Source organism: Pyrenophora tritici-repentis, chromosome 9 (genome assembly GCF_003171515.1).
Source record: "Pyrenophora tritici-repentis strain M4 chromosome 9, whole genome shotgun sequence".
Lineage (NCBI taxonomy): Eukaryota > Fungi > Ascomycota > Dothideomycetes > Pleosporales > Pleosporaceae > Pyrenophora > Pyrenophora tritici-repentis.
This window is the reverse complement of record NC_089398.1, coordinates 841,816-865,042: the sequence shown is the minus strand read 5'-3', so window position 1 is coordinate 865,042 and position 23,227 is coordinate 841,816. Positions and strand designations below refer to the sequence as shown.

Genomic DNA, 23,227 nt, shown 5'->3' with positions numbered 1-23,227 from the left:
CCCACACCGCCACCATGTCTACGCTCGAAGATCTCGACGACCTTGAGCGCCACGAGAAGGAAGAGAAGAAGGACGATGACAAGAAAGACGGAGGCAAGGACGGAAAGAAGGCCGATGGAGATGCAGACATGAAGGATGCAGAACCAGAGGAGGAGCAGCTCGACGAGGAGATTCTCAACTCAAGCACACGAGACATCATCGCGCGGAGGCGGTTGTTGGACAACGACATGCGCATCATGAAGAGCGAGTATCAACGGCTTACCCACGAGAAAGCGTCGATGAACGAGAAGATCAAGGACAACCTTGATAAGATTGAGAACAACAGGTACAGCTTCTTCTTGCAGCACGTTGACAAACAACGGTATGTAAACAACATCTAACATTTTGCAGGCAACTACCGTATCTCGTCGGTAACGTTGTCGAAATCCTCGATCTGGACGTCACAGCAGAGGCGGCAGAGGAAGGTGCAAACATCGACCTAGACGCCACCCGTGTCGGCAAGTCTGCCGTCATCAAGACATCGACGAGACAGACGATATTCTTGCCCCTCATTGGTCTAGTAGACCACGAGAAGCTCAAGCCCGGTGACCTCATTGGTGTCAATAAGGATTCATATCTCGTTCTCGACACACTACCCGCAGAGTACGACAGTCGAGTCAAGGCTATGGAAGTCGACGAGAAGCCAACGGAAAAGTACACCGATGTCGGAGGTCTGGACAAGCAGATTGAGGAGCTTGTTGAGGCTGTCGTGTGGCCTATGAAGGAGGCTGAACGGTTCAAGAAGATCGGCATCAAGGCGCCCAAGGGTAAGCATCATGAGCTGTCGCCCCATACACTTTACTGACAGAATCAAGGTGCGCTAATGTACGGCCCCCCCGGTACCGGAAAGACTCTTCTGGCACGAGCCTGCGCTGCACAAACCGACGCGACTTTCCTCAAGCTTGCCGGTCCACAACTCGTACAGATGTTTATAGGTGATGGTGCGAAGCTAGTCCGAGATTGCTTTGCCCTGGCAAAAGAAAAGGCTCCGTCAATCATCTTCATCGATGAGTTGGATGCCGTCGGTACAAAGCGATTCGATTCCGAAAAGTCTGGAGACAGGGAAGTTCAGCGAACTATGTTGGAGCTCCTTAACCAGCTAGACGGTTTCGCATCAGATGACCGCGTCAAGGTTCTCGCTGCGACGAACCGAGTCGATGTCTTGGATCCTGCTTTGCTCCGTTCTGGACGTCTGGACAGGAAGATTGAGTTTCCGCTACCAAATGAAGAAGCCCGCGCTCAAATCATGCGTATTCACTCCAGGAAAATGACTGTTGACGATGCTGTCAACTGGCAAGAGCTGGCACGTAGCACTGACGAGTTTGGTGGCGCGCAGCTGAAGGCTGTGTGCGTTGAGGCTGGTATGATTGCTCTACGAACAGGTCATCAAAAGATTAGCCATGAGCACTACGTTGATGCCATTGCGGAGGTACAAGCAAAGAAGAAGGACACGGTCAACTTCTATGCCTAAGGGTTAGTTGGGTGGGTGGCTTGGCTGCTTGCATGCGTGCGCTTCATGCCGGGCTTGTAATAATACTTCCACTTCAGCATAGTACTATAGAGGAATGACGATTATGAACAACAAGGAGGAAAGCCACCAACGATGTATTTCATGTATTGAGGTACGCTCACACTTTTCGGGGCCATGCTGCTATCGAGGCTCTGATCATGGCTTGGCGCACCTCTACTTACGAATCCTAGAGACATAAAGACTGCTTCAAGTTCAGATGCAGTCATACTTTGCTTACCGGTACTTTACGAGCGTTGCAAATTCAAGTCTGCTGTTCAACGCTAACTGTGTGGCGGTTACCACGTGTCTGACTGTTGCACGATACATAGTATTTATTGTTTGACATCACAGAGCAGACAAAGATGTACTCCCTGGTAACTTATATTATGCGCTCAAAATATAGTAGCGACTCTGGTACCATGTTACAGTCGACCCGAGGCACCCCAAACTACCGCACCCAAAAGACTTCAAAAGATTATATCGACGCAGCAAATTCGCGACCGAGGAGAACCCCTACCCTTTACAGTACACCTGTGTGACATGAAATACGTGACACTGTCGTATCAGAAAAGATACAATGAAGGCGCCAGACATGCCCATTAGGAATAGAATAACGGGGTTTACCTACACTGTCGCTGTCAATTAAATAATGTCACCCAGATGGTATCTCCACGACTACGGAGTGTGTAGCCGTTCCTGTCAGCCATTCTTGCACGCTGTGCCTCGCCTCTTTCCTATTGGCCGGCTGCCCCACAACGGACTTCCACCGTCCAACCTCAACACTAAGCATCTCAAACCCACGCGCAAAATACCTCGATATGATAGGCTGACTGACATATTCCTTCTCCATAGCTTCGCAAGATATCTGGAGAAACACTCGGTTCTATTAGACCCTGCATATTCGCCTCTGGCGGTTGTCTACGAGGGGCAGTTCCGCAGTATACGAGCATCCCACTCTGCTCTCTGTGAAAGCTAGCCCCGCTCCGTTTACTGATCTTCAGAACATGTGGCGAGATGTATTGGCTGGCAAGTTCTGAGACAAGTAGGACGACGTCTTACGCAGCGGATGGTTTGGTTAGTATCATGTGGGTATGCATTGTGACGAACCGAACTCGGAATCAATGTTCGGAATGGTTCTCATATAACCCCTCCATGGCTGTTGTTACGATGTCTGGTTGAATTCTCTGTACTTACTCGCTTATCTGATTGCCTTTGTTTCGTTGTAAAGTCGCAGTCATGTTGAACTTTTCGACTTTTGTTCCCCGTGATCCATTCCATCAGCTTACTGTTACTCTATGCATCGTGGGCCTCTTCCTTGCCGCAGTCTTTGCAGTCGCTCTTAGACCAAAGAGCAAAGGACAAGCGCCCGGCACAGTTGAAGCCTACCTAAAGTTTGTCTATGGTTGTTTCCTGAAACCTCACACTGGAGACGGATCTGGAAGCCAGCAAGATGCTCTTGTACGTCAAGTAGACTTGGACGAAGATGTGAATTTGCTGACTGATTTCTAGGAAAGCTTCTACAAGGCACAGGCCGAAGTCTACGATGCCACACGCCTGAAGCTTCTCCGAGGCCGCGAAGACATGCTGGGACTGGTAGCAGCACAACTGAAGTATCGGACTGATGCCGGACTGATCTCACAACGCCCAGTCTGGGTTGATGTACGCGAAAGGAATCCCTACACATATCGTTTTTGCTAACGATGGGCAGATCGGTGGAGGCACCGGCCACAAGTAGCTGCATGTATGAAGATCTCAAAGTATATTTTCTAACAGAATCGTAGTGTCGAACAGATGAACGCGTACGTTCCTGTACCGAGCTTCTTCCACGCAGTCTGTAAGTAAAACAAACTTCGGAGTGTATTTATGTTGACAGTCACAGATGTCGTGGATCTTTCCCCCAGTCTTTGTGATATCGCGCGAAAGCGTTTCGCCCGTCTCGGGTGGACGAACGTCAAGGTCATATGCCAAGATGCTCGCGCCTTCCGCCTGCACGAACATGAATCACAAGCACACGAACGCAAGGAGATGGTTTCTCAAGGGCAGACAGTTCGTGATCTGGATGAGAATGCTGATGCTGGAGGTGCCGAACTTGTCACCATGAGCTATGCGTTGAGCATGATACCCGAGTTCTACCCAGTCATTGATTCCATCGATAGTCTCATGAGTCCCAACGGTGTTGTTGGTGTGGTCGACTTCTACGTCCAGAATCAGGTCGATTTCAAGGGCAGGAACTACATGGGCGGTGCTATCGATCGTCATTGCATGTGGCTCTCACGTGTATTTTGGCGGACATGGTTTGAAATTGACCGTGTCAATCTTGAGCCTGCACGACGAGTACGTTGAGTCTTCTTCGCGATCGGATAGCCACTTACCTGTTGTAGGACTACCTCGAGTATCGCTTCGGAACTGTTCTCAGCATCAACGCCAGAAACAGCTTCTTCGGCATCAAACTCCCCTACTACATCTGGGTTGGTTGCTCGAAAGAGTACGGTGCATCTACACAGAAGCTCGCTGAAATTGATGCCGCCGCCACTGAATCTCCCTACCTCTCTGCTCTCGATCTCCAGACAGGGGCTACCCAGAACGATGTCGGAATCCATTCGAAAGCATACGAGTCTGCTGTCGTCAACCTACAGTCTAGTCTCCCTCTCCCGGCTACCTGGTATCAGAACCACCACTGGCGAATTCACTACGACTCCACTCTTCCCAAGCACACTCGTTTCAACGACTCCTACATTTATGCTTTCACATGGGAAGACGATGTGGCCGACATGCGCCTCCTCAAACCTACTTCAAACGATGTCGTTCTCGCGATTGGTTCAGCTGGCGATAACATTTTGGCTTTCTGTTTGCAGAACTGCCGCCGAGTGCATGCTGTTGATCTTAACCCCTCGCAGAATCACCTTCTCGAACTCAAAGTCGCATCATTCACTGCTCTCGGCTACCAAGATGTTTGGAAGCTCTTTGGCGAAGGCAGACACGCCGACTTCCACAACATCCTAATCCAGAAACTCAGCCCTCATCTCTCATCCGAAGCCTTCCAGTTCTGGCTACACAATGGCCCTGCTGTCTTCGCTTCTCCCTCATCAAAAGGTCTCTACTACTCCGGTGGCTCTGGCAACGCCCTCGCAATCGCAGGCTGGCTCTTCCGCATCCTCGGCATGACCGAAGACGTCAAGAGACTCTGTACAGCCCAGACCCTCAACGAGCAACGCGAGATCTGGCAACGTTCCATCAAGACAGTCCTGCACTCCAAGATCCTCACCTGGGCCATTCTCGGCAACGAAAAGTGGCTCTGGAAAGCCCTCGGCGTACCCCCCACGCAACGCGCCGTCATAGAAGTCGACTTCCAAAAGACATCTGACTACGACGACACCAAAGCCCCTAAGCCCGACGCTGCCGCAGACTACATGGCCTTCCACGAGGAGCCCTCTGACGACGCCCTCAAATCCACCAGCGGAAACGCAATCTACGAATACGTCCTGAACACCTTCGAGCCCGTCATCAACACTACACTCCTCAGCACCTCAAACCACTATTACCTCCTCACCCTCCTCGGCCACTACACACCTACCTCGCATCCAACCTATTTGTCTCCCAAATCACACCTCAAGCTCTCCAAGCCCAACGCCTTCAACGGTCTACGTATCCACACAGATGAAATCTCAGAAGTCATTGCGCGCATGCGGCCAGGCACGCTTACCATCGTCGTCGTCATGGACTCTATGGATTGGTTCCCGCCAACGGGGACACAGGCGCTTAAACAGATCCGCGCATTGAACCACGCGCTCAAGGTAAAAGGAAGAGTTATGCTGCGGAGTGCGGGTTTGGAACCGTGGTATATCCGCGTGTTTGGCGAATGCGGGTTTAGTGTTAAGAGAGTTGCTGTAAGGGTACCTGGGAGCTGCATTGATCGGTATGTTGAAATTGCTTCCTCGTCCACCTTACCCTGCGTATGATGATGGCGTTGATTCTAATGTTAAACGCAGGGTTAATATGTATGCTTCGACGTGGATTTGTACAAAGGAGGTGGGTATTGAGTCGGAGGATGCCAAGACGCATTTGAGGAAGACATCGCTGGCGGAGCTGAAGCTTGAGGGACCTGCTATGCGTATGGATTAGGGCTGCTCTCTTTTGTAGCATGTTGGTGGTTGTCTTTTGTTTCTTGTCTTTAGCACCCCCAGGTCGTTTCTTTTGATGCTAGTCGTTGCTGTTAGATACCAAATTGCTCTTAAGAAGTAGCTTTATGCCGCGCAAAGTTTCTGTTGTTTCAGTGTACATTGTTGCTATTTACACCTTATCACCAGATGAAGCATAGTATGCTCGCCTCTTGGCGAGTACACACCTCAACATGACTCTAGTATGGTAGGGTTGAGAGAGAAGCGATTCTATTTACATATTTGTCTATACCCGAAAGATCCATATTCGTGTTCCATAGTTTAAAGAAAAGGTTCAGTTCTACCACCCAAACTTCTCAACTTGTATATCAACATCGCGCCCCTTGCGCATCAAACCCGCACACGTGTTTCTAACATCTCTTACCAAACCATCCGGGCCACTGACTACAACGCCAGCCCGCCCGTCCTCCATACTCACCCATTCCCCTACAAAAGCCCCGGCATCAGGCCTCCCCGCCAATGCTGTCGGTGGCGAGATGACGACATCCAGGCCCCAGTCTTCCAACTCCTTGAGCTTGTCTTCTGGGATCCAGAGCCGGTGGTTCGGCGAATGTGTGATCCACAACAACTTTACTTTTCTCCCGGACTTGCTCAACGCGGATTCAGGGTCGGCAGTCGCGGGGCAAAGAAGTGCGTAGAGAAGCGGGTACGCGACAGCGATGCCGGAACCGCCTGCGATGAGGATAGCCGTTTCGGAGGATTCTAAAAGATCAAGCGCCCGCGAAGAGCCATAAGGACCGTCGAGGCGAACGCGCGCTTGGGTCGTTTCGCGTGCGTGCTCGAGGAGTTTATATGAGAAGCCCGATTCGGATTGGGGGCGGATGAGTAGAGTGAGCCATGCATGTTTCCCCTGCTCATCTTCTGTTGTTTTGGGTGCTGCAGAAAATATGGTAAATGGGTGGGATTGTATGCCGTGCTTGCGGGAAAGCGACGGTACAGAAATGAAGATGTGGTCGTTGGGCTTCCAGCCTTGTGTCATGTTCTTCGGCAGTAGAGGGTTCTTGCGGTCATTGACTTCCCAGTTTGCAGAAAGCAGAACCGTCTCGTCGTCTTCTAATACAGTAAGCGTTGCGGGGTGTGTGCTTGATTTCAGCCACAGTCTATACACCAGGCGATCGACGAGGAAGATGGCCATCGAGATGCCGACGTAGGGTCTCGAAGAATGGTGGTGGAACCACAAGAAAATGAGACCGGCAAACTGAAGTACAATATGTAGCCCCAGGAATATCTCATACCACCGTTGCCGGAAGCTGCCCAAGCTCGTAAAGTAAATCAACTCGTACGCGATGAAAGCTGCCATACCAAGCAGTACGACGCGGTTGAACAGGAATTTTGCCAGCGTAAATCCGAGGTGTCGTAACAAGCCAAACCACACAAGCCACATGCCCACGCAGTGAAGAAATGCTTCCAGACACATGATCTCTCCAACTCTTCGATGAAAGATGTTTAAGCTTTCATACGAGTAGCCTGTCAACATCTTGATAGGTTGGTTCTTGGCAGCAAGGATGTAGAGCAGTGGTAGGTTTGCGATGAAGATGATGCCGCATCGGTCGGCAAAAACGAATAAGGACATAAAGGTCATCGACATGTTGTGGAAGTTGTAGAAGATGATCAGGCCGAGCCAAGCGAGGACGAGTAACGAGACAGCGTTGGTTGGGAGAGTCTTGTTGATGACGGGTATACGAGGCGGTTGATACTGCAGAAGAGCTTTGACTTCACAATACGGTCGCCAGATTCCCGGTCCGTTGCGTGATGCTCGTTGGGCAGGAGGGAGTAGAGGGCTCGATTCGTTGGTGTCTACTTTTTTCGCGGCAGTATTCGGCGGCGTAGAGCTTCCTTCGATGGTACTACTCGAGCTACTCCAGGCCTCTTCAGCACTGCTAGTATCATCGTCCTTCTTCCTCGTGCCAGCACTCCGTTTCCTCATATGCAGGGCCAACTTCTCGCTCCAGTGCCATAGTGTGAAGACAAGCAACACACCCACCAGCACATAGTTGTAAGTTGCGACAAACTTTCGACCATACAGAATCGCTTCCACTAATTTTCTAAATCGGGGGTCTTTTCCGGGGTCATCCGGGTCTACGAGGTCACCTCCGTCCGCGGCCTTGTAAGCATCGTAATCATGCGCATGCCACGGGGTTTCTGTGGATGCAGTCGCTGTCAAAGCGAAACGGAGAGCGTCGCGCAGCCATGGAGGCGTTGCATTCATGGTGGGAGATGGTGATGGAGGAGAAAGGATGCATGCATGTGATGAAGTAGCGGCATGTCAGGAGAGATAGTGTCTGTCTCAGAGTTTCCCCACAAATGTTCGTGTCATCCCCGCGATAAGCTTATCGGCTTAGCGTACCGAGGCACGCGTCGCTCGATCTGGACGGCATGGGATTTGCAGTTTACCGTTGCGCATCACGACGTGCATATTTTAGGTTGTGTCCTACTTCCTACCTGGGTGTCAAGCAATTAATAGTGTAGATAAACACCTAATAGGCGTATCGGGCGATTGCAGTGGTCTTCGTACACTAGTATGTTAAGTATTTTATGACTCCTGGGTGTTCTTCTACCTTTTCATGCTCACTTGTGCATCCACTTGGCCTTCTCTTTGGCTGCAAAAGCAGTCATTCCAATCTTCTGATCCTCACTCCCGAACAGTCCATGGAAGACCCTCCTTTCATACTCAACACCCTCCCGGATACCGAGGTCCTGGCTCTTGTTCACAACCTCCTTGGCAGCCTTGACGGCAATCTGGCTATAGGATGCGATCTTCTCTGCCGTCGCAATAGCACCGTTGACGCACTCCTCGGGTGTCTCGAAAACCTTGGCGACAAGTCCCCACTCGCCAGCTTGCTGCGCAGTAATGTTGTCGCCAGTAAGAATGACCTCCATGGCTCTTGACTTTCCGATCGCCTTGGTAAGACGCTGCGAGCCGCCAGCACCAGGTATGACACCCAGCTTGATCTCTGGCTGGCCGAAATTAGCCTTGGGTCCTGCGTACATGATGTCACCCATCATGGCGAGTTCACAACCTCCACCCAGCGCGTATCCGTTAACAGCAGTGATGAGTGGTTTCTTGAGGAATGTGACCAGGTCTGACCATGACTCTATGAAGTCGTTGCCGTATGCGTCGCTGAATGTGAGGTCTTTCATCTCCTTGATGTCCGCGCCTGCCGCGAAGGCTCTCTCCGAGCCAGTAAGAACAATGGCGCCGATAGACTTGTCATTTTGGAAGTCGCGTAAAGCTTGATTGATCTCGAGAATGAGGGGTGTACACAGCGCGTTCAGGGCTTTTGGGCGGTTGAGCTGGACTAGGCGTTGTTAGTCACAGCATACAACGACCGAAGGAATCCAGTATGACTTACGCAAACCTACACCAGGCTTTGGCACAGACACAAGCAGGTGCTCATAGGATCTCTCAGTAGCAATTCCCCTCACAAATCTGGGCCAACCGCTGGATCGAAACTGCGAGGCAACCCTCGGAGCTGATCGAAATGCATGCATTTTGAGTTTGGTGAATTGAGCCTTTTTCTTTTTGACCACGGCTCTTACAACGTATATTTACATGAGGACAGAAGTTAAAGATTCAAAGTTGCAGCCCACTCAACGGCTAACCTCGGTCCTGGGTCCCGCCAAAAGCTTCCCGTCCCGCATCAACAGTTCGCCTCACCCAACCGTCTTTGTGCTAGCGCCATGTAAGCCCAGCCTTGCGACCTCAACTTTCTGACACGATCACCATTAGGACTCGCCATTGCGCGAACACGACATTTCCCCCATACAACACCCAACCCCGTCGCTATTTGCACCGCACCTCCCATATTCACACACACAATCTACAAAACGCCACAAAGATGGATTCTCCGGAGCCCGATACCCCTTTCGCCGCAGTGACTGCGCAAACAACAAAATACGGCGCTGTGAGTTGGAGCCTCGCGCAATTCAGCTCCAGTCTGGAAGAGATGGAGACGGATATGTCTTCTTTGAAACGATGACGGCTGCTAATGCGCAGTAGTTGTTCCAAACATATCTCGACAAGGCGACACCATACAAGGGTTACCGATGGGGGGGTTCAGCAGCCATCTTCTTCCTCTTCGGCATACGTATATTCGTCGCGCAAGGATGGTACATTGGTATGTCTCCTATCTCTCTCCTATTCGGAACCTACGCATCCTACGGAATTTTGAGGAATCCCAGGCAACGACATAAACAACGACACTAACCCATTGTAACAGTCGCATACACGCTTGGCATCTACCTCCTGAATCTCTTCCTCGCCTTTCTTTCCCCAAAATTCGATCCCGCGCTAGAACAAGATGAGGGTATGGAAGATGGAAACGCCTCCGGGCTCCCCACAAAAGAAGACCAGGAGTTCCGACCCTTTGTCCGGAGACTGCCGGAGTTCAAGTTTTGGTACTCTGCTACCAGGGCGATTACTATTGGCTTTTTCTGCAGTTGGTTCGAAATTTTCAACCTGCCAGTCTTCTGGCCCGTGTTGGTTGTATACTGGTTGATTCTGTTTGGCCTGACGAGTAAGTTTGGTCACACAAGGGGTGGAGAAAGATGTTTGGGTACATTACTAACTAATCCCAGTGCGACGTCAAATTCAGCACATGATCAAATACCGTTACGTCCCCTTTACCGTCGGCAAGACGCGTTACCCAGGCGCTTCCAACTAAGCCATCTCGAGGCTATCTTCTTCACTTCGCCAGATCTCATATCCACCTTTGGGAGGGTTGCTATTAGCGGCTGCATTCTGGACATTGGGCGCGTTTTCTTGGATGATAGATCTTTGGGCTTCAAATTAGCAGCTAGGAGTTGTTCCGGGGCGGAAAGGGGCAGAGCGGTGGTACGATGACGGCATGCTGCATGATGTGTACACGCAGCAGGAGACAAGATGACTTATTATATTTAATACGGGGTTCCGCCCGCACAAATACTTTCACGAAAATCGATATACAAACACAAATCTAGGAATCGTCCGAACTACGAATTACAGATATCAATAATGTCCCGCTAACGCCAACCTATCTCTACACCCTGAACACAAAACGCCAATCTATGCAGCCTTTGATGATTTCCCCATCATCACCGGCCCCTAGCACTCTCCCTATTCTCCTTCTTCTTCTTAAGATACGCACTAATCTGCTCCACCTGGCTCACAAAAAAGCACCTGGCCCCATCATTCTGCCACACCAGCACGCCCAGCGCACTCGCATAGCCCATAACGTCCCTATACTCTGCATCGGAACTGAACTCGCGCATCAAGTAGCCCGGCGTGGTTTCCACACGCTCGCCCTCATATTCCCAGAGGCGTATTTGGTCCATGACGGTAGGCGGGATGTACGGTACGGTTTTTTGCATCTGTGGATGGGCGTAGGTGGTGAGGTAGGAGATGATTTGGGCGGATGTGATGCCAGATTGGACCGCTTTGTGGACGGATTCTTTTGTTAGTTTGCCGGAGACGAGGTTAGGGAAACGATGTTGAAGTTTGGTGAAGAGACTGAGGATGGCGATTTGGATGAGGCTGTTCGTGTAGGCGTAGAGTCTGTAGTTTGTTTCGATGATGATGAAACCCTTGTTTGCTGTTGCAGACGGTCCGGCATTGCCTTGGCCGGCTTGTGCAATGTCGTTTGAGGATGCGGACATGGCGCTGCCAGAATCCGAGGTCAGGGTCGTAGCAAGACGGGTTGGGTAAAAGGTTCGCGCGTTCTTGTCAGAACGGTAGATGAGACCCATTGAAGAGAGGTCGTCTAGCATCCGTAATTGTGTGGGAGAGAGGGTGGAGGTTGAGTAGTCTTGGCCTAGTTCAAGGGAACCAAGCATGAAGAGAAAGGCCAGGACTTCAGTTTCGGACATGCCGAGCTAGATTTATTGTCAGCGTCGTTGCGAGAAAACAATGGACAAGATAGGTGGACCTGAAAGAGCGAGTTGACGAGATACGTTACTTACTTCATTGGTCACCTTGAGATAAATGATAAGCAGACTCCAAACCTGCGCATTTGTCTCTTGCAGCACAAAAGAAAAGCCATCCTTGGTGATCCTCGGACTCCCATGTATCGTCCGCACAAGGTCGCCCGTATTCAGCAGCGTCTTGGTGCTCGGGCTAACCTCCGCTCGCGAGATATTGTCCTTTCCAAGTCCCGCTGCACCGCTCACAAGGTAGTACAAGATGCCCTCCCATTGTGCCCTCGAGTATTCATCCAAGAATTCCACGCTCACTCGCTTTCCGCTCTCTTCCTTGGTTGCTGGTACACCAAAGGAGCGATGAGTACCGGATCCTTCAATTGCATTTCGCAAGCTGCGCTGGAAGCCTGGGCTGAGGGTCCATGATAATGTGCCGTTGTCTTGTCGCGACGAGGTGATGATGTGTAGACGGTCGAGCGTGAAGGTTGCACGTTCCTTCTCTTTGCGCGCAGAGGGCTTAAACCAAGCGTCGAGGTCGGCGGCGGGGAAGGGCGAGGGCATGTAGAGCATCGCCATAACAATGGATTTGGCTGCAATTATTAGCTATGGCGCGACTTTGTCCGAGGCATGAACGCACCAAGATGCGGAAGCATGCAGCGGAAAACCGCCAGCACCGTTGAGGGTTGCTCATACAGCTTCTTATGTGTCGCCAAAGGCAGGCCTTCGAGGTATTCCAGCGCCTGGGTGGAAGATGAGGCCGACATCGTGGCGGATGTGGGAAAGAGTGAGTTCCTTTACCGCCGTATTATCATGTTCGTAAAAGGCACTTGAACAACGAGATAAGAGGCGTACGTCTGTCGCGCCCAAAGTTGGTGAAAGCAAAGTTGCGAGTTCTCAAAGAAAGTAGGTGACGCGCCGAGCAGGCGGAAAGCTCCCCCACAAATTCCGCTCCACCCCGGTCTAGCTTCCGAGATGCGTGAGCAACTACCGAGCGGAACAACTACATCACTCTACGCATATCGACAAAAAGACTTTGAATCATGCCAGCCTTGAAGTTTGTGAGATCTGTAAGCAATGAGACGTACATAAGGAGTATAAGATTGATATGCTGATCACCTACAAAGGTTTGGGAGTCGTTCCGGGCCAACTCGGGTCTAGAGCCAAGGTACATTGCACTTGTGAATAGCAACGAAAACAATACTGATTTGACACTTGCGAAGACTTCTAAATGGGGTAACCATCATCTCGGAGCCATATCAATATCTTCCTCTCATTGACACCAAAACAGCTTCGAGTCACTTCGGTGGTGCCCGGCCGCGTCAAGTTTGAACTGGATATACAAAAGGAGCATACGGCAAGCCCCTCTCTCGTCGGCTTTGCGTCTACTAACCCAATCAAAGAACCGACTCAACATCCTTCATGGAGGAACCATAGCAAGCATGGGTATGAGAATCGCCCAGCCTTGACTGCCGATCCGCTCGTACTAACCATCTACAGTCGACCTCGGTGGTTCATTGGCTGTAGCTTCGCGTGGCCTCTTCGCTACCGGCGTATCAACCGACCTAAACGTAACTTATCTTTCTTCAGGTGGCAAGATTGGCGATATGATCAAGGCTGAGGTGACGTGCGACAAGTGTATGTACTCTATCCAAAACACTGACACCTTTTCGCTGACAACTATGCGCAGTCGGGAAAACTTTGGCCTTTACATCTATCAACTTTAGCAATAGTAAAGGCGAGATATTTGCTCGGGGAAGCCACACAAAGTATGTTGCTTTGGCCTGGAAAGATCCTAACAATATTGTCGAAGAGCTGTCACCCAAGTCAAGCGAGAAAAAAGATTAGACAGGATTGAGTCTGTATAGATCATGGACTAATACGATTTTTCTGATAATGTGTCGTTGACACGCACGCATCCATCACGGCCATCCCACTTTCAGCCACCCGCCCGCCCTTTTAGTATTACAAATAGCACCCCTTCAAGCAAATCCGGATAATCTCGCATCAACTGCTGTGCCAGACGATGCAGACTGTATAACAGTACAGTGTTGGGTAAAACCTCATCCCAAAATGCCATTGGCATCCATATACTTCTATGACTCTTCCGAAGACGTCTCTTGGTCGTGGTCGGATAGATTGGTGTTCTTTGTCTCATCGGATTTGTTCCAGCCTTTACCCTTTATTAGGTTTACAAGGCTAGCCTTGCGCGGAGTCAGTTTCCTCATAGCACGTCCAAACGCCCCAACTCCCATGGAAGTCGTATTGTCGTCTTGCTTACGAGATGGCAGAGGTAGAAGATCGAGATGGTTGCCGAGCATCCTGTGGTCCTTCCGATATTTGTACTCAAACTCCTATACATCACAAGTCAGCAAAGGTATTCACAAGGACGAGGTATCACATACCCAAAGACTGTCTGCTGCTTGATCCGAAGTGCACAGATCGCGCAGTTGGCCGAAGATGTAGCACTTAGCAAGCTTCTCCTCGCTCAGCTTGCACTCACTCAGAGGGCCTGATGTCTGGTGATCCGAATTCAAGTCCAGTTCTCTTATCATTGCATCAGTACGCCATTGATCGTAGCGTGACGTGAATCGACCTGCCCAGTAGAGCGGCGGCATGTAATCCTTGACCTGGAAAACACTAATGTCAGCACGGTCTAAACTCCGTAGTCCTGGAATTGAATGCTCCATGCAGAAATGGCCATTTCCTACAGCGCATGGAGAAGTGAATGATGGGAGCGAAATTGGTACCGGAGGGAATGCTGTGAGGCTGATCGTGGATTCAGCAGGGTCCATGGACGTCGGCATTTGACCAGTTACATGGGGTTTGTGCATATTATGTGCTTCTTCATCGGTCTCAGGAATTGATGCGCATGAGGTTGCATCTGATACGATCCTAGTATGGCGAGGCTTGATGGGCATATCTGAACGAATGCGCAGTCGCTGGGTCATGTCCGACAAAGATGGAGTTCTGTACCGATCTGGTATGCGAGGTACAGGCGGAGCGAGTTCCCGCTGAGTCTCCAAACTGTGGAAGGTATGGGAGCGTGGGAGCCTGCTCACCTCATGTGTTGTCATTGCCAGTGCGCGAGAAGACCGCCAAACACCACCCAGACCATTCGGTGTTCCCAGGGTCTTCCTTTGTAGGTCTCTATCCGTATGTGATCGAGGTAAAGTAGGCGGCATTGGGACATCAACTGTCGGGGGAGTTGACGCCGCAGGAGGGCCTGTACGGCGAGGCTGCACCATAGGGCTACGGTTTGTCTTCGGAGATATGTCTGGTCCCTGCGTTTTATACTGTCCCTGAGGCTGGATTCGCTTCACAGTGACTGGCGTCCGCTGCACGAGGTGAGAGGTCAATCGTCTTGTAGTTGGCGGAGTCGCGAAGCTATGACTTCTATTCTGTGCAAGCGAAGAACTTGGTCCAAAAGACCTTCTGCCATTCAATGCTCCAGGTACTGCAAGTGATTCCCGCTTCAATGTTACCTCCTGGATCTGTGACCTTCTATGTGTAACGCGTTTGTCGATTGGGAAATTCTCTTGCAGGAATGGCTTTTGTGCCATTGGGGACGGGGCGGGTCTCTTCGGTCCTGGCCGTCTCGGGGCCATATACCTAGCTGGCTGTGACACTTGGGGTCCATTGACAAAATTCGGTGTCGTGCGTGATCGCAGCGGCTGCTGGGGTCTCACAGGAGAGCCATTGCTGGCGGCAGCGGCATGAGCTGCTGCAATTTGTTTGATCTGTTGTGCAGCATGATAGGATGCATGATGATGAAGGTACTGACGGGGGCTGGACTGGCGTCTTTCAGGCAACGGTGGACTGGGAGTGGGAATCTTCGAAGGTGCGCAGTCGGGTTTTGGCTGAGGCATTGCGGTGAACGACTGGGACTTGACAGCGCCCTCGACGTCTGCTGAGAACGATTCTTGTTCTGTCCTAACCGGAAGTGGAATAAAGCTCAGTGTGCGCGATCGCGGGAGTGGCTTAGGAGTCGCGTCGGCATCAACACTCTTGGATGATGTGTCGTTGGCGGCGAGCGTGGTAGGCTCCGTTGGTGAGTCGTTGGAGCGGGCGGGTGTCGTAGATTCATGCGTTGATGAGTGCAAAGTCTCGCACGAAGGGGTCGCAGTTGTGAGGTCGGTTGTGGACGGTTCAGTGGTAGCTAGTAAGGGCACATTCGCCTGGTGACGTCCGGGAGTCGTCTTTCGCTGCGAGAGAGGGTTGGAAATGAAAGCGAGTCCATGGCTGAGCTTCCTTCGGAACCGACTGCTGCCGTTCTCTTGAGGTTCGCTGCTCACTGGCTGCTGAGGCACCGACTTCTCTCTCCAGCCCACCATTTCTGCTGGTGTATCCTCACCTAGCCGCACCGCCTCCCACCGAGCTCGGATCTGCTCGAACTTCTGTCGATCTGGGTAAGTTAGCATGGCTGTAGTGTGATGCGAGGCGTGCGTGGAGAAGAAGTACTCACTTTTTCGGGGGTAGTGTTGAGATTGGTGTTTAGAGGTAAACAAGGAAAGCACGAAGGAGCCGGTCGTTCGCAGCAGCACAACGGCGCAATTACAACGTCATGTGACAGAAACACGAATTTGTAAGATGAAAGACAGTGGAACCATGTACTGGTTCTGAATCATGAAAGCGATAGCTGTTACAGGTGTATGATGCACCCGGGCGACATAAACCACTTGACATACTAGTGTACAAAAGTCACTGTAGGCGCCAGACACGCCAACTAGGTGCTTACCCATACTGTCAAGTATTCCGTGTCACCCAGATGCCCGACTGATACTGCACATGGAATGACCTCGTTAAGTGGCATAAGGACGATGGGTATTCAACGCTAGAAACAACAAACCTGGGATACCTTCTATGCAGCCTATACCAGAGGCCTACTCCGAATCGCTATCAATAACAAATCCTGCTCTCATATTCCGCGCCGCTGGCCTTCGAGCAACAGGCATTTCATCCTCTTCATCATCGTCCGTATCCGCATTCACCATGGCAACATCTGTGGTCTTGGATGCGTTTTCCGACAGTTTCCTTGGTGTACTGGCTTCACTAACTGCTGCAGCGACAGCGTTCTGTGACGAAAGCGGCGTGTCTGTGGTCTCTTCCTCATTTTCGTCGTCATCATCTAGAATGTCACCAGCAGCCTCGGACTGAGCCCTACTGCTCTCAGCATCTCCCATGTCTTCGTCACTGTCATCAAATGGTGCCTTCCGTCTCTTGGTCTTCTTTGCTGGAGCATCGGCTTTCCTTTTCTTTGAAGCAATAGGCTCCACTGTTCCAAGTATGTGTGACTTCTTGTAAGCCTTGAGGTTCTCTTGCCGGAGCGCCTCCTCTCGTGCGAAGAAGGCAGCGTCCTTTTCAGCATCCCAATCCTCATCATCGGAGTCGTGCACATATGTAGTACTTAGAGCTGCGGCTTGCTTTTCGAGTTCTTTCTTGCGGCGAGCCTCAGCCCTACGCTCCTTCTCATCATCATCGAGCTCGCGCGGTGTCCGTTCCCGGCGACGGCGCTTCAGTTTCTTCCGGGGACCATCCGCCTCCCGTGTGGTAGCCCCACCTTGTGCATATTCTCCATGGTCCTCCTCTGACTGATGATCTATGCCATCGGAATCATCGTCAAATTCTGCACGACGAGTCGAGGGTTGCGCCACTGTTGTCTTGCTGCGAAGCATATCTTCCGGTGCTTTGCCATCCTCGTACGTTGGCGGGTCGAATTCAAACTTGCGAATGAGATCAATAGCCTCTTGCAATTGTGCAGATGTGAGGGATGATGGAACGATCCATGTAGCGTCTGGGTCGTGATGTTCTCCCAGCCTTTCGAAACCCACTAGGGTCATGAGTAGTCGTAGTTTGTTGTCTTTGAACATAGCTATACGCCGTTCTTCGGTGTCGTGCTTGATTACTAGCCCTCATTAGCATACTTTCACATACATAGAAGACCCAACTTACGGATTGAGGGAGGCTTGGTTGTCTCGGCCTCTGTGTTTTCAGCTGTCATTTCGCCCTCGGGAGGTTGTACATCTGCAGTCAACATCTTCTGTGCCTCCCCTGCTTCTTCCCATGCTTTACGCTCTTCGGCTGCTGAGGTGAGAACTTCCCGTACCCATCGGATAGCATCGGACTTTGATTGGTTCACAAGCACACTGACAGCAACACCAATCTGTTCGGGCAATTCTATGCCAGGCTTAACTTCCAGCTCCGCGGGCGCTCGTGGTGCTTTGACAGTGACCTCGCGGTCGTATCCGTGCTCAAGAAAGAAAATCGTCGCTGGGATCTTGCTGAACAGCATCTCCACCACCAGCTCCGGTCTTTCCTGTACTCGCTTGACCACGTGTCTGAAGAAGTGCCTCACGAAGTCGTCCCACTCCCTATAGGCAGGAGACTCGGGGTCAAGACCTCCTGGGCCCTTTATCATTTTGTTGAACAACTGCAAGATATCGACTCGGCACAACAAAACACCCAACTCCATCTTGAAAGCGACACGATGGAAGAAGCGGTGAGCTCGTTTCAGTTGTTCTGTGTTGAGGTCATTGAAGTACTTTGCAAAGGCCACGAATGTGTCAACACTGCTCTGGTTCACAAACTTGGCTGAGAATCTCGTGAAGTCGAACTTGCGCTCCGAGACGGTCTTCTGAGCTTGTTGGATGTCTTCCGTCTCGGAGACATGACCCTCTTCCTCTCCCTCCTCGCCCTGTTTATCTGCCTTCTTCTTCTTGATGTTTCGTGCCCTTCGCTTCGATCGAATCTGCATATCGACGTTTTGCTTGGCATAGCGCTCTAGCATCCGCAAAAAGACGTGTGAGAGCTCCGTGACTGCATCCAGATAACCGAAACCTTGATCCTTGTATGATCGCAGGATCGTTACTATGCGATCGTGTGTCGACTCTTCGTAAAATATACGATTCTGGATGTTTTCTGCAATTTCTTGGTCGTCCTCGAGTACCGACTCGGACATTTCATGTACAGTGAGTAGGATTTGCGTAAAACACTTCAATCCAGCGTTGAGATCTCGCCACGCCTTCTCATCTTGACTTGTTTGCATGAAGCGATTGAGCAAGATAAACGTCTCCTGATTCATCACTTCAGCTACCAGTCCGTAGCTTTCGTCCTCCGCGGAGAGAACTTCAGGGCTTTTCGGATCTGCGGCCCTCTCCTTCATTGTCCGCCGTCGTGCACACTCTGCTTTTAGGAACCATGATACAAGGTAGAAAAATTGCCTGGAATGCCGTGTCTCCACACGTTCGGTTTCGCGTTCGATCGCTTTGCGAAGATGGAGGAAAAGTGGATTGAACGATGAGTCAAGAAATTCCTCAACAAAGGCCTTGATATGCTTTCGTGCTGAGGTACTCAGTGATACGGGCAGGTCAAACTCTTCTCTTTCCTCATTGCCATCTTGCTTGCGTCCAGGTCGCCTGGGCTTATTCCACTTCTTTGTCGCGTCCATCTTTTCCATACTGGCCTGAGCCTTACCCAGCACATCCTGACCAGATATAGTTGTGACCTTTTCGTCATCCCGCTTGACCCAGATCATGGTACCGAATCGATTGTGCCGCGTCGGCGCATTACGAGCATGGCCTGCTAGCATAGCCTTCTCTTTTTGTATCAGGCTCTTCAGTTCATCCGCATTCTTCGTGTTGAGCTTCTTGTCTTCCATGAACAACTTCTCAGCGTCAATGCCCTTGAGCAGAAAGAATAAAATCTCAAGAACAATGACATCCTGACTAACAAAATCCTCCCCAATGCTAGATGCAATGCTCAGAAGAACCTGGAATATGTCCTGCTCTTGGAAGGCATCAATCGTTGCGGATCGGGACACCTCTGCTTCGTCGATATCCATGGGTGCACTGTTCGGGGGAGAGAGCATTGCAATGTTGCGTATGAAGTATAGAGCGATTCGGATTATGCCTTCGTCGCGCGGCGATCTTTCTCGGAGGGGCACTGCCATGGAGGGGAGCGCAATCTTGACAGCCGTCTGGAGAATTCTATCTCGATCGAACTGCAGAATCGCGCGCTTGTAGCCGATTTGTGCGAGCTGAATGTAGGGTCCATGTCGGTGGTGATTGACAGTCGCTTCGGTGGGGTCGATTTCGAAAGGCCATGTAAGAGGCACAAGCAGTTCCACTTGCAACGTTAGCAAGGCACCATGGTGGGAACAACCAAGACGCACAGGTTGCAACAGCAATTTTATGTTTCCATGCACTCTCCATTGCTGCCGGTGCTATCTTTGCCAGAATTTCCAAAAGATCGCCTTTGACGAGGTTTGCCTCCGCCATGCAACGTGCGACATCGCGCCGGTTGTTCTGCTGGTCGGCGAACTTCAGCCATTTGCGCAGATCCTTCAGGCATAGTAGAGCATCATGTCCGAGAGAGTAGGTGCCATCGTCGCCGATACCACCGAGCTGTGTGCGGTCAGTCACAGTTGTGTTACAGGGACATGGGACGTACGGCGGAAATTAAACTAGAGACGTGAGCGCGAACCTCGGGATTCACTGTATCCTGCGCCCAATCGTCTAGCGTAGTCTGAGGCATTGTCGTGGTTGACTTTCGACTTGCCGCGATACTTTGCAAGACGCGTCGTCGACGCGTAAAGTGCCTGCGGGAGCAAACCCGTCAAACACGCCAAGATAGGGCTAGATCTCGTACCTTCCCGCCGCCCGCCAACGTCATGCCTCGGCTAGACCCGCGACGGTTCTCATCGGCTGGAGAACGTTTGTTCCGCATCACATGTTTGTTCAACTTTCACTGTTTGTTACATGTCAATCGCATTCACGCAACATCATCATGTTCTCTGTCGCTTCAAAACAGGCTGCACGATGCGCACTAAGGCAACAATGCCGTACCTTCAGCTCGACACCCTCTGTTGGGGCTGCCGCTGAAGTAAAGAAGCTTGGCGTCATTGGCGCAGGGCAAATGGTATACTGGCACATAGCACAAAATTTGGCATGCCAGACTGACATACGTAGGGCCTTGGAATTGCTCTTGTCGCAGCACAGAAAGCCTCGGTACCAGTCCGATTGATTGACAACTCCCAAGCATCAATCGACAAGGGCCTAAAATTCGCCGACAAACTCCTCGAGAAAGATGTCGGAAAAGGCAGAATCTCAAAAGACGACGCCGCTGCAGCAAGGGAGCGATTGACATCCAGCACATCCCTCGACGACCTGACAGATGTCGACTTTGTCATCGAAGCCGTCCCCGAGATCCCCGAGCTCAAGCACAAAATCTTCTCGCAACTTGCCCAGATATGCCCCTCACATGCCATTCTCGCGACAAACACATCGTCAATCTCAATCACCAAGATCGCCGCAAGCACCACGACGGACCCAACCGATCTTTCTGCCTCGTCGCGCGTCATTAGCACCCACTTCATGAACCCAGTTCCCATCCAAAAGGGAGTAGAGATCATCACCGGCCTGCAGACGTCCCAGTCCACCATCGATACCGCCATCGCCTTTTGCGAAAAGATGGGCAAGATCCCCTCCAAGTCTGCAGACTCACCTGGCTTCCTTGCCAACCGTATTCTCATGCCTTACATCAACGAGGCCGTCATCTGCTTGGAGACGGGTGTAGGCGCCAAGGAGGATATCGATAGTATCATGAAGAATGGAACCAACGTACCTATGGGTCCGCTGCAGCTGGCTGATTTCATCGGTATTGATACATGCTTGGCGATTATGCAAGTGCTGTATCACGATACTGGCGATTCAAAGTACAGACCTGCAGTGCTGTTGAAGAAGATGGTTGATGCGGGTTGGTTGGGCAAGAAGAGCGGGAAGGGATTTTATGATTACTAAGAAACTGAAGCCATGATTTGTGTATAAGATATGGATATCTATTCGTATCTAGTGCATTTGTAAGCGATGAACTGGTGACATGTGATAGGTCACAGTGAAGCTAGATATGACTGAACTTTCCAGGCAGCCATCACTGATAGCAGCTGGGTAAATAATGCGATTGAAGTACATCGGATGAGTTTCTAACTGATACTTTTTGTCTTACCCAACTACAGAAGGAGATCTAATGCTTGAAGAGAAAGTTGGCTAAGTTCATGAAATCATTGTCTTTTATAATCAAGACTTGGTGACCGAACCCGGTCTGTCCATACATGAAACTCCCCGCCATACCAAACGCAATACCCAGTCGTTCTGTCCCGCAGCATGACTAATAAATCTATGATAGCTTATTTCCCTTTGCAAACTGACCCGTGTGTGCCTTCCTCCACTCTGGTAGGTTGTTGGCCTGACCCCGTTGCTCCTTTTCCAGGTCATCGTCCCACAGCCCCGAGCGCATCAAAGCCTCGCGGCCGCGATCTATCCTGTCCTGTTCTCGCGACGAAAAAGCCTCCCATGCCAGCTTTTGACCAATCGGGCTTCGTGTGATTTGCTTATTGCGATGCAGGAGCATTTGGTTTCTTGCGATTTCGTCACTGTTCGTGCTTTGGGGGGTTTTGAGAAGCGGGAAGTGCTTTCGAAGAGCATCGACACGGGGAGATGTAGCAATTGGGGGTCTGATGACTGGCACTTGAGGCTGTCCGTCGGTATAGTGCCGCATAAGCTTGTATTGGTAGGCTTCTCTGATCTCCTTGTTCTTTGGAAAGGGGTTCTGCAGTTTTGGAACCCATCGCCTAGCGGCGGCTACGCGTAGCTTGATCTTACGTTGTTCTTCCAGAGTAGTTTGTCGTTCTGGGATGGTGACTTTGAGGGTTGTGGTTGGCACGATCGAGATTGGTTGGTCCGGAGTTATAGGAGGCGTGGAATAGTATATCTCGCTCGACTTCGTGGAGTTATCTGCGTTTGAAGGTGATAGCTTTCGTCTCTTGCTCGAGGTTGAAGCACCCAAACTCGTTTTTGGTGTCGCCATGTTATCTATCGTTGGTGCTTCTGGGATTTTGCGTTTTAAGGAGGGAATGGAAACGGGAGTCGATAGAAGAGAAGCGGTGTGAGTATCGGTCGTGCGCGACGCTGGGCGTATTGTGGAACGAGTAGACCAACGGGAAGCGTAGAACTCGGTACGGGAGTCCATGTTTCTGGCGGTACTAAAGCGTGAGTATTGGTCTTGGCGTTTGTAATATGCGGAGATGTCTTTATCGGTACCCACTTATAATCGTAAGCAAGCCGGTGAGTTTTGTGGTGATGGCGAGGTTTAGAGATGCCGGCACGCTGTAGATGTCTTATATATTGACGTTAGTCTTGCTCTCAACTTCAGCCTGTGGGCAATATAGCTTTACCTAAGAGCGCAAGAAAGAGCGGTGATAGAGTAAATGAGCGTTGCGTGGAAGTTTTTCTGCGTTGATGTGTAAAGTGGTTGTAGAAGGGTGCATGATCAGAGCGCCGTCGCGTGTGTTTGCAAGCCGCACCGGTCGTTCTTCCCTGGCGCAGTCACTGAATAAGCACGTACCAGGTCTTTCGAGACTGGAGGCAGGAGCATTTTAGAACTCCGAGGCTAAAGGCAAGAGAGCCCTTGAGAGTGCAAAGATTCAACAAAGCCTTGTAACTATGATTGTTACATGAGACAATGAAATATGGCATTGTGAAGCTGTCACGCTGCAGTGTAAATTTGGGCCTTATCAGCCTCCACAATACAAAATATCGGTTTCTAGACTATATTT

At 50.9% G+C, this 23,227-nt stretch overlaps 11 protein-coding genes across 11 annotated transcripts; 5 read left to right on the top strand and 6 right to left on the bottom strand.

Annotated features, from left to right (window-relative positions):
• Positions 1-14: 14 nt before the first annotated feature.
• PtrM4_146940 (RPT1, ATP-dependent 26S proteasome regulatory subunit) lies at positions 15-1,510 on the top strand (the record flags this gene model as incomplete). Its single annotated transcript, XM_066109893.1, has 3 exons — positions 15-361; positions 391-806; positions 855-1,510. 3 exons carry the CDS (start codon positions 15-17, stop codon positions 1,508-1,510), a joined length of 1,419 nt encoding a protein of 472 aa, XP_065959876.1.
• A 1,275-nt stretch (positions 1,511-2,785) lies between these two features.
• Positions 2,786-5,671, top strand: PtrM4_146930 (BtaA, S-adenosylmethionine:diacylglycerol 3-amino-3-carboxypropyl transferase; the record flags this gene model as incomplete). The annotated part of the gene is made up of 7 exons (XM_066109892.1): positions 2,786-3,007; positions 3,059-3,208; positions 3,258-3,280; positions 3,331-3,383; positions 3,429-3,883; positions 3,931-5,465; positions 5,539-5,671. 7 exons carry the CDS (start codon positions 2,786-2,788, stop codon positions 5,669-5,671), a joined length of 2,571 nt encoding a protein of 856 aa, XP_065959875.1.
• A 336-nt stretch (positions 5,672-6,007) lies between these two features.
• Positions 6,008-7,936, bottom strand: PtrM4_146920 (ferric reductase transmembrane component; the record flags this gene model as incomplete). The annotated part of the gene is made up of 1 exon (XM_001938831.1): positions 6,008-7,936. One exon carries the CDS (start codon positions 7,934-7,936, stop codon positions 6,008-6,010), a length of 1,929 nt encoding a protein of 642 aa, XP_001938866.1.
• Positions 7,937-8,295: 359 nt separating this feature from the next.
• Positions 8,296-9,219, bottom strand: PtrM4_146910 (CaiD, Enoyl-CoA hydratase-carnithine racemase; the record flags this gene model as incomplete). Its single annotated transcript, XM_001938832.1, has 2 exons — positions 8,296-9,026; positions 9,081-9,219. The coding sequence occupies 2 exons, from the start codon at positions 9,217-9,219 to the stop codon at positions 8,296-8,298; spliced, it is 870 nt and encodes a 289-aa protein (XP_001938867.1).
• Positions 9,220-9,566: 347 nt separating this feature from the next.
• On the top strand, positions 9,567-10,391 carry PtrM4_146900 (RER1, Golgi protein involved in Golgi-to-ER retrieval; the record flags this gene model as incomplete). The annotated part of the gene is made up of 4 exons (XM_001938833.2): positions 9,567-9,632; positions 9,728-9,845; positions 9,948-10,244; positions 10,306-10,391. 4 exons carry the CDS (start codon positions 9,567-9,569, stop codon positions 10,389-10,391), a joined length of 567 nt encoding a protein of 188 aa, XP_001938868.1.
• A 409-nt stretch (positions 10,392-10,800) lies between these two features.
• On the bottom strand, positions 10,801-12,383 carry PtrM4_146890 (TFB2, RNA polymerase II factor; the record flags this gene model as incomplete). Its single annotated transcript, XM_001938834.2, has 3 exons — positions 10,801-11,577; positions 11,665-12,209; positions 12,257-12,383. The coding sequence occupies 3 exons, from the start codon at positions 12,381-12,383 to the stop codon at positions 10,801-10,803; spliced, it is 1,449 nt and encodes a 482-aa protein (XP_001938869.1).
• Positions 12,384-12,724: 341 nt separating this feature from the next.
• On the top strand, positions 12,725-13,464 carry PtrM4_146880 (uncharacterized protein; the record flags this gene model as incomplete). Its single annotated transcript, XM_066109891.1, has 4 exons — positions 12,725-12,784; positions 13,020-13,062; positions 13,117-13,254; positions 13,307-13,464. 4 exons carry the CDS (start codon positions 12,725-12,727, stop codon positions 13,462-13,464), a joined length of 399 nt encoding a protein of 132 aa, XP_065959874.1.
• A 248-nt stretch (positions 13,465-13,712) lies between these two features.
• PtrM4_146870 (Atrophin-1 multi-domain protein) lies at positions 13,713-16,037 on the bottom strand (the record flags this gene model as incomplete). The annotated part of the gene is made up of 2 exons (XM_001938836.1): positions 13,713-13,970; positions 14,022-16,037. The coding sequence occupies 2 exons, from the start codon at positions 16,035-16,037 to the stop codon at positions 13,713-13,715; spliced, it is 2,274 nt and encodes a 757-aa protein (XP_001938871.1).
• Positions 16,038-16,499: 462 nt separating this feature from the next.
• Positions 16,500-20,148, bottom strand: PtrM4_146860 (drug resistance protein MdrA; the record flags this gene model as incomplete). Its single annotated transcript, XM_001938837.1, has 4 exons — positions 16,500-17,521; positions 17,569-19,740; positions 19,787-20,018; positions 20,065-20,148. 4 exons carry the CDS (start codon positions 20,146-20,148, stop codon positions 16,500-16,502), a joined length of 3,510 nt encoding a protein of 1,169 aa, XP_001938872.1.
• Positions 20,149-20,400: 252 nt separating this feature from the next.
• PtrM4_146850 (FadB, 3-hydroxyacyl-CoA dehydrogenase) lies at positions 20,401-21,413 on the top strand (the record flags this gene model as incomplete). The annotated part of the gene is made up of 2 exons (XM_001938838.2): positions 20,401-20,532; positions 20,583-21,413. 2 exons carry the CDS (start codon positions 20,401-20,403, stop codon positions 21,411-21,413), a joined length of 963 nt encoding a protein of 320 aa, XP_001938873.1.
• Positions 21,414-21,789: 376 nt separating this feature from the next.
• PtrM4_146840 (uncharacterized protein) lies at positions 21,790-22,641 on the bottom strand (the record flags this gene model as incomplete). Its single annotated transcript, XM_001938839.1, has 1 exon — positions 21,790-22,641. The coding sequence occupies one exon, from the start codon at positions 22,639-22,641 to the stop codon at positions 21,790-21,792; it is 852 nt and encodes a 283-aa protein (XP_001938874.1).
• Positions 22,642-23,227: the final 586 nt, after the last annotated feature.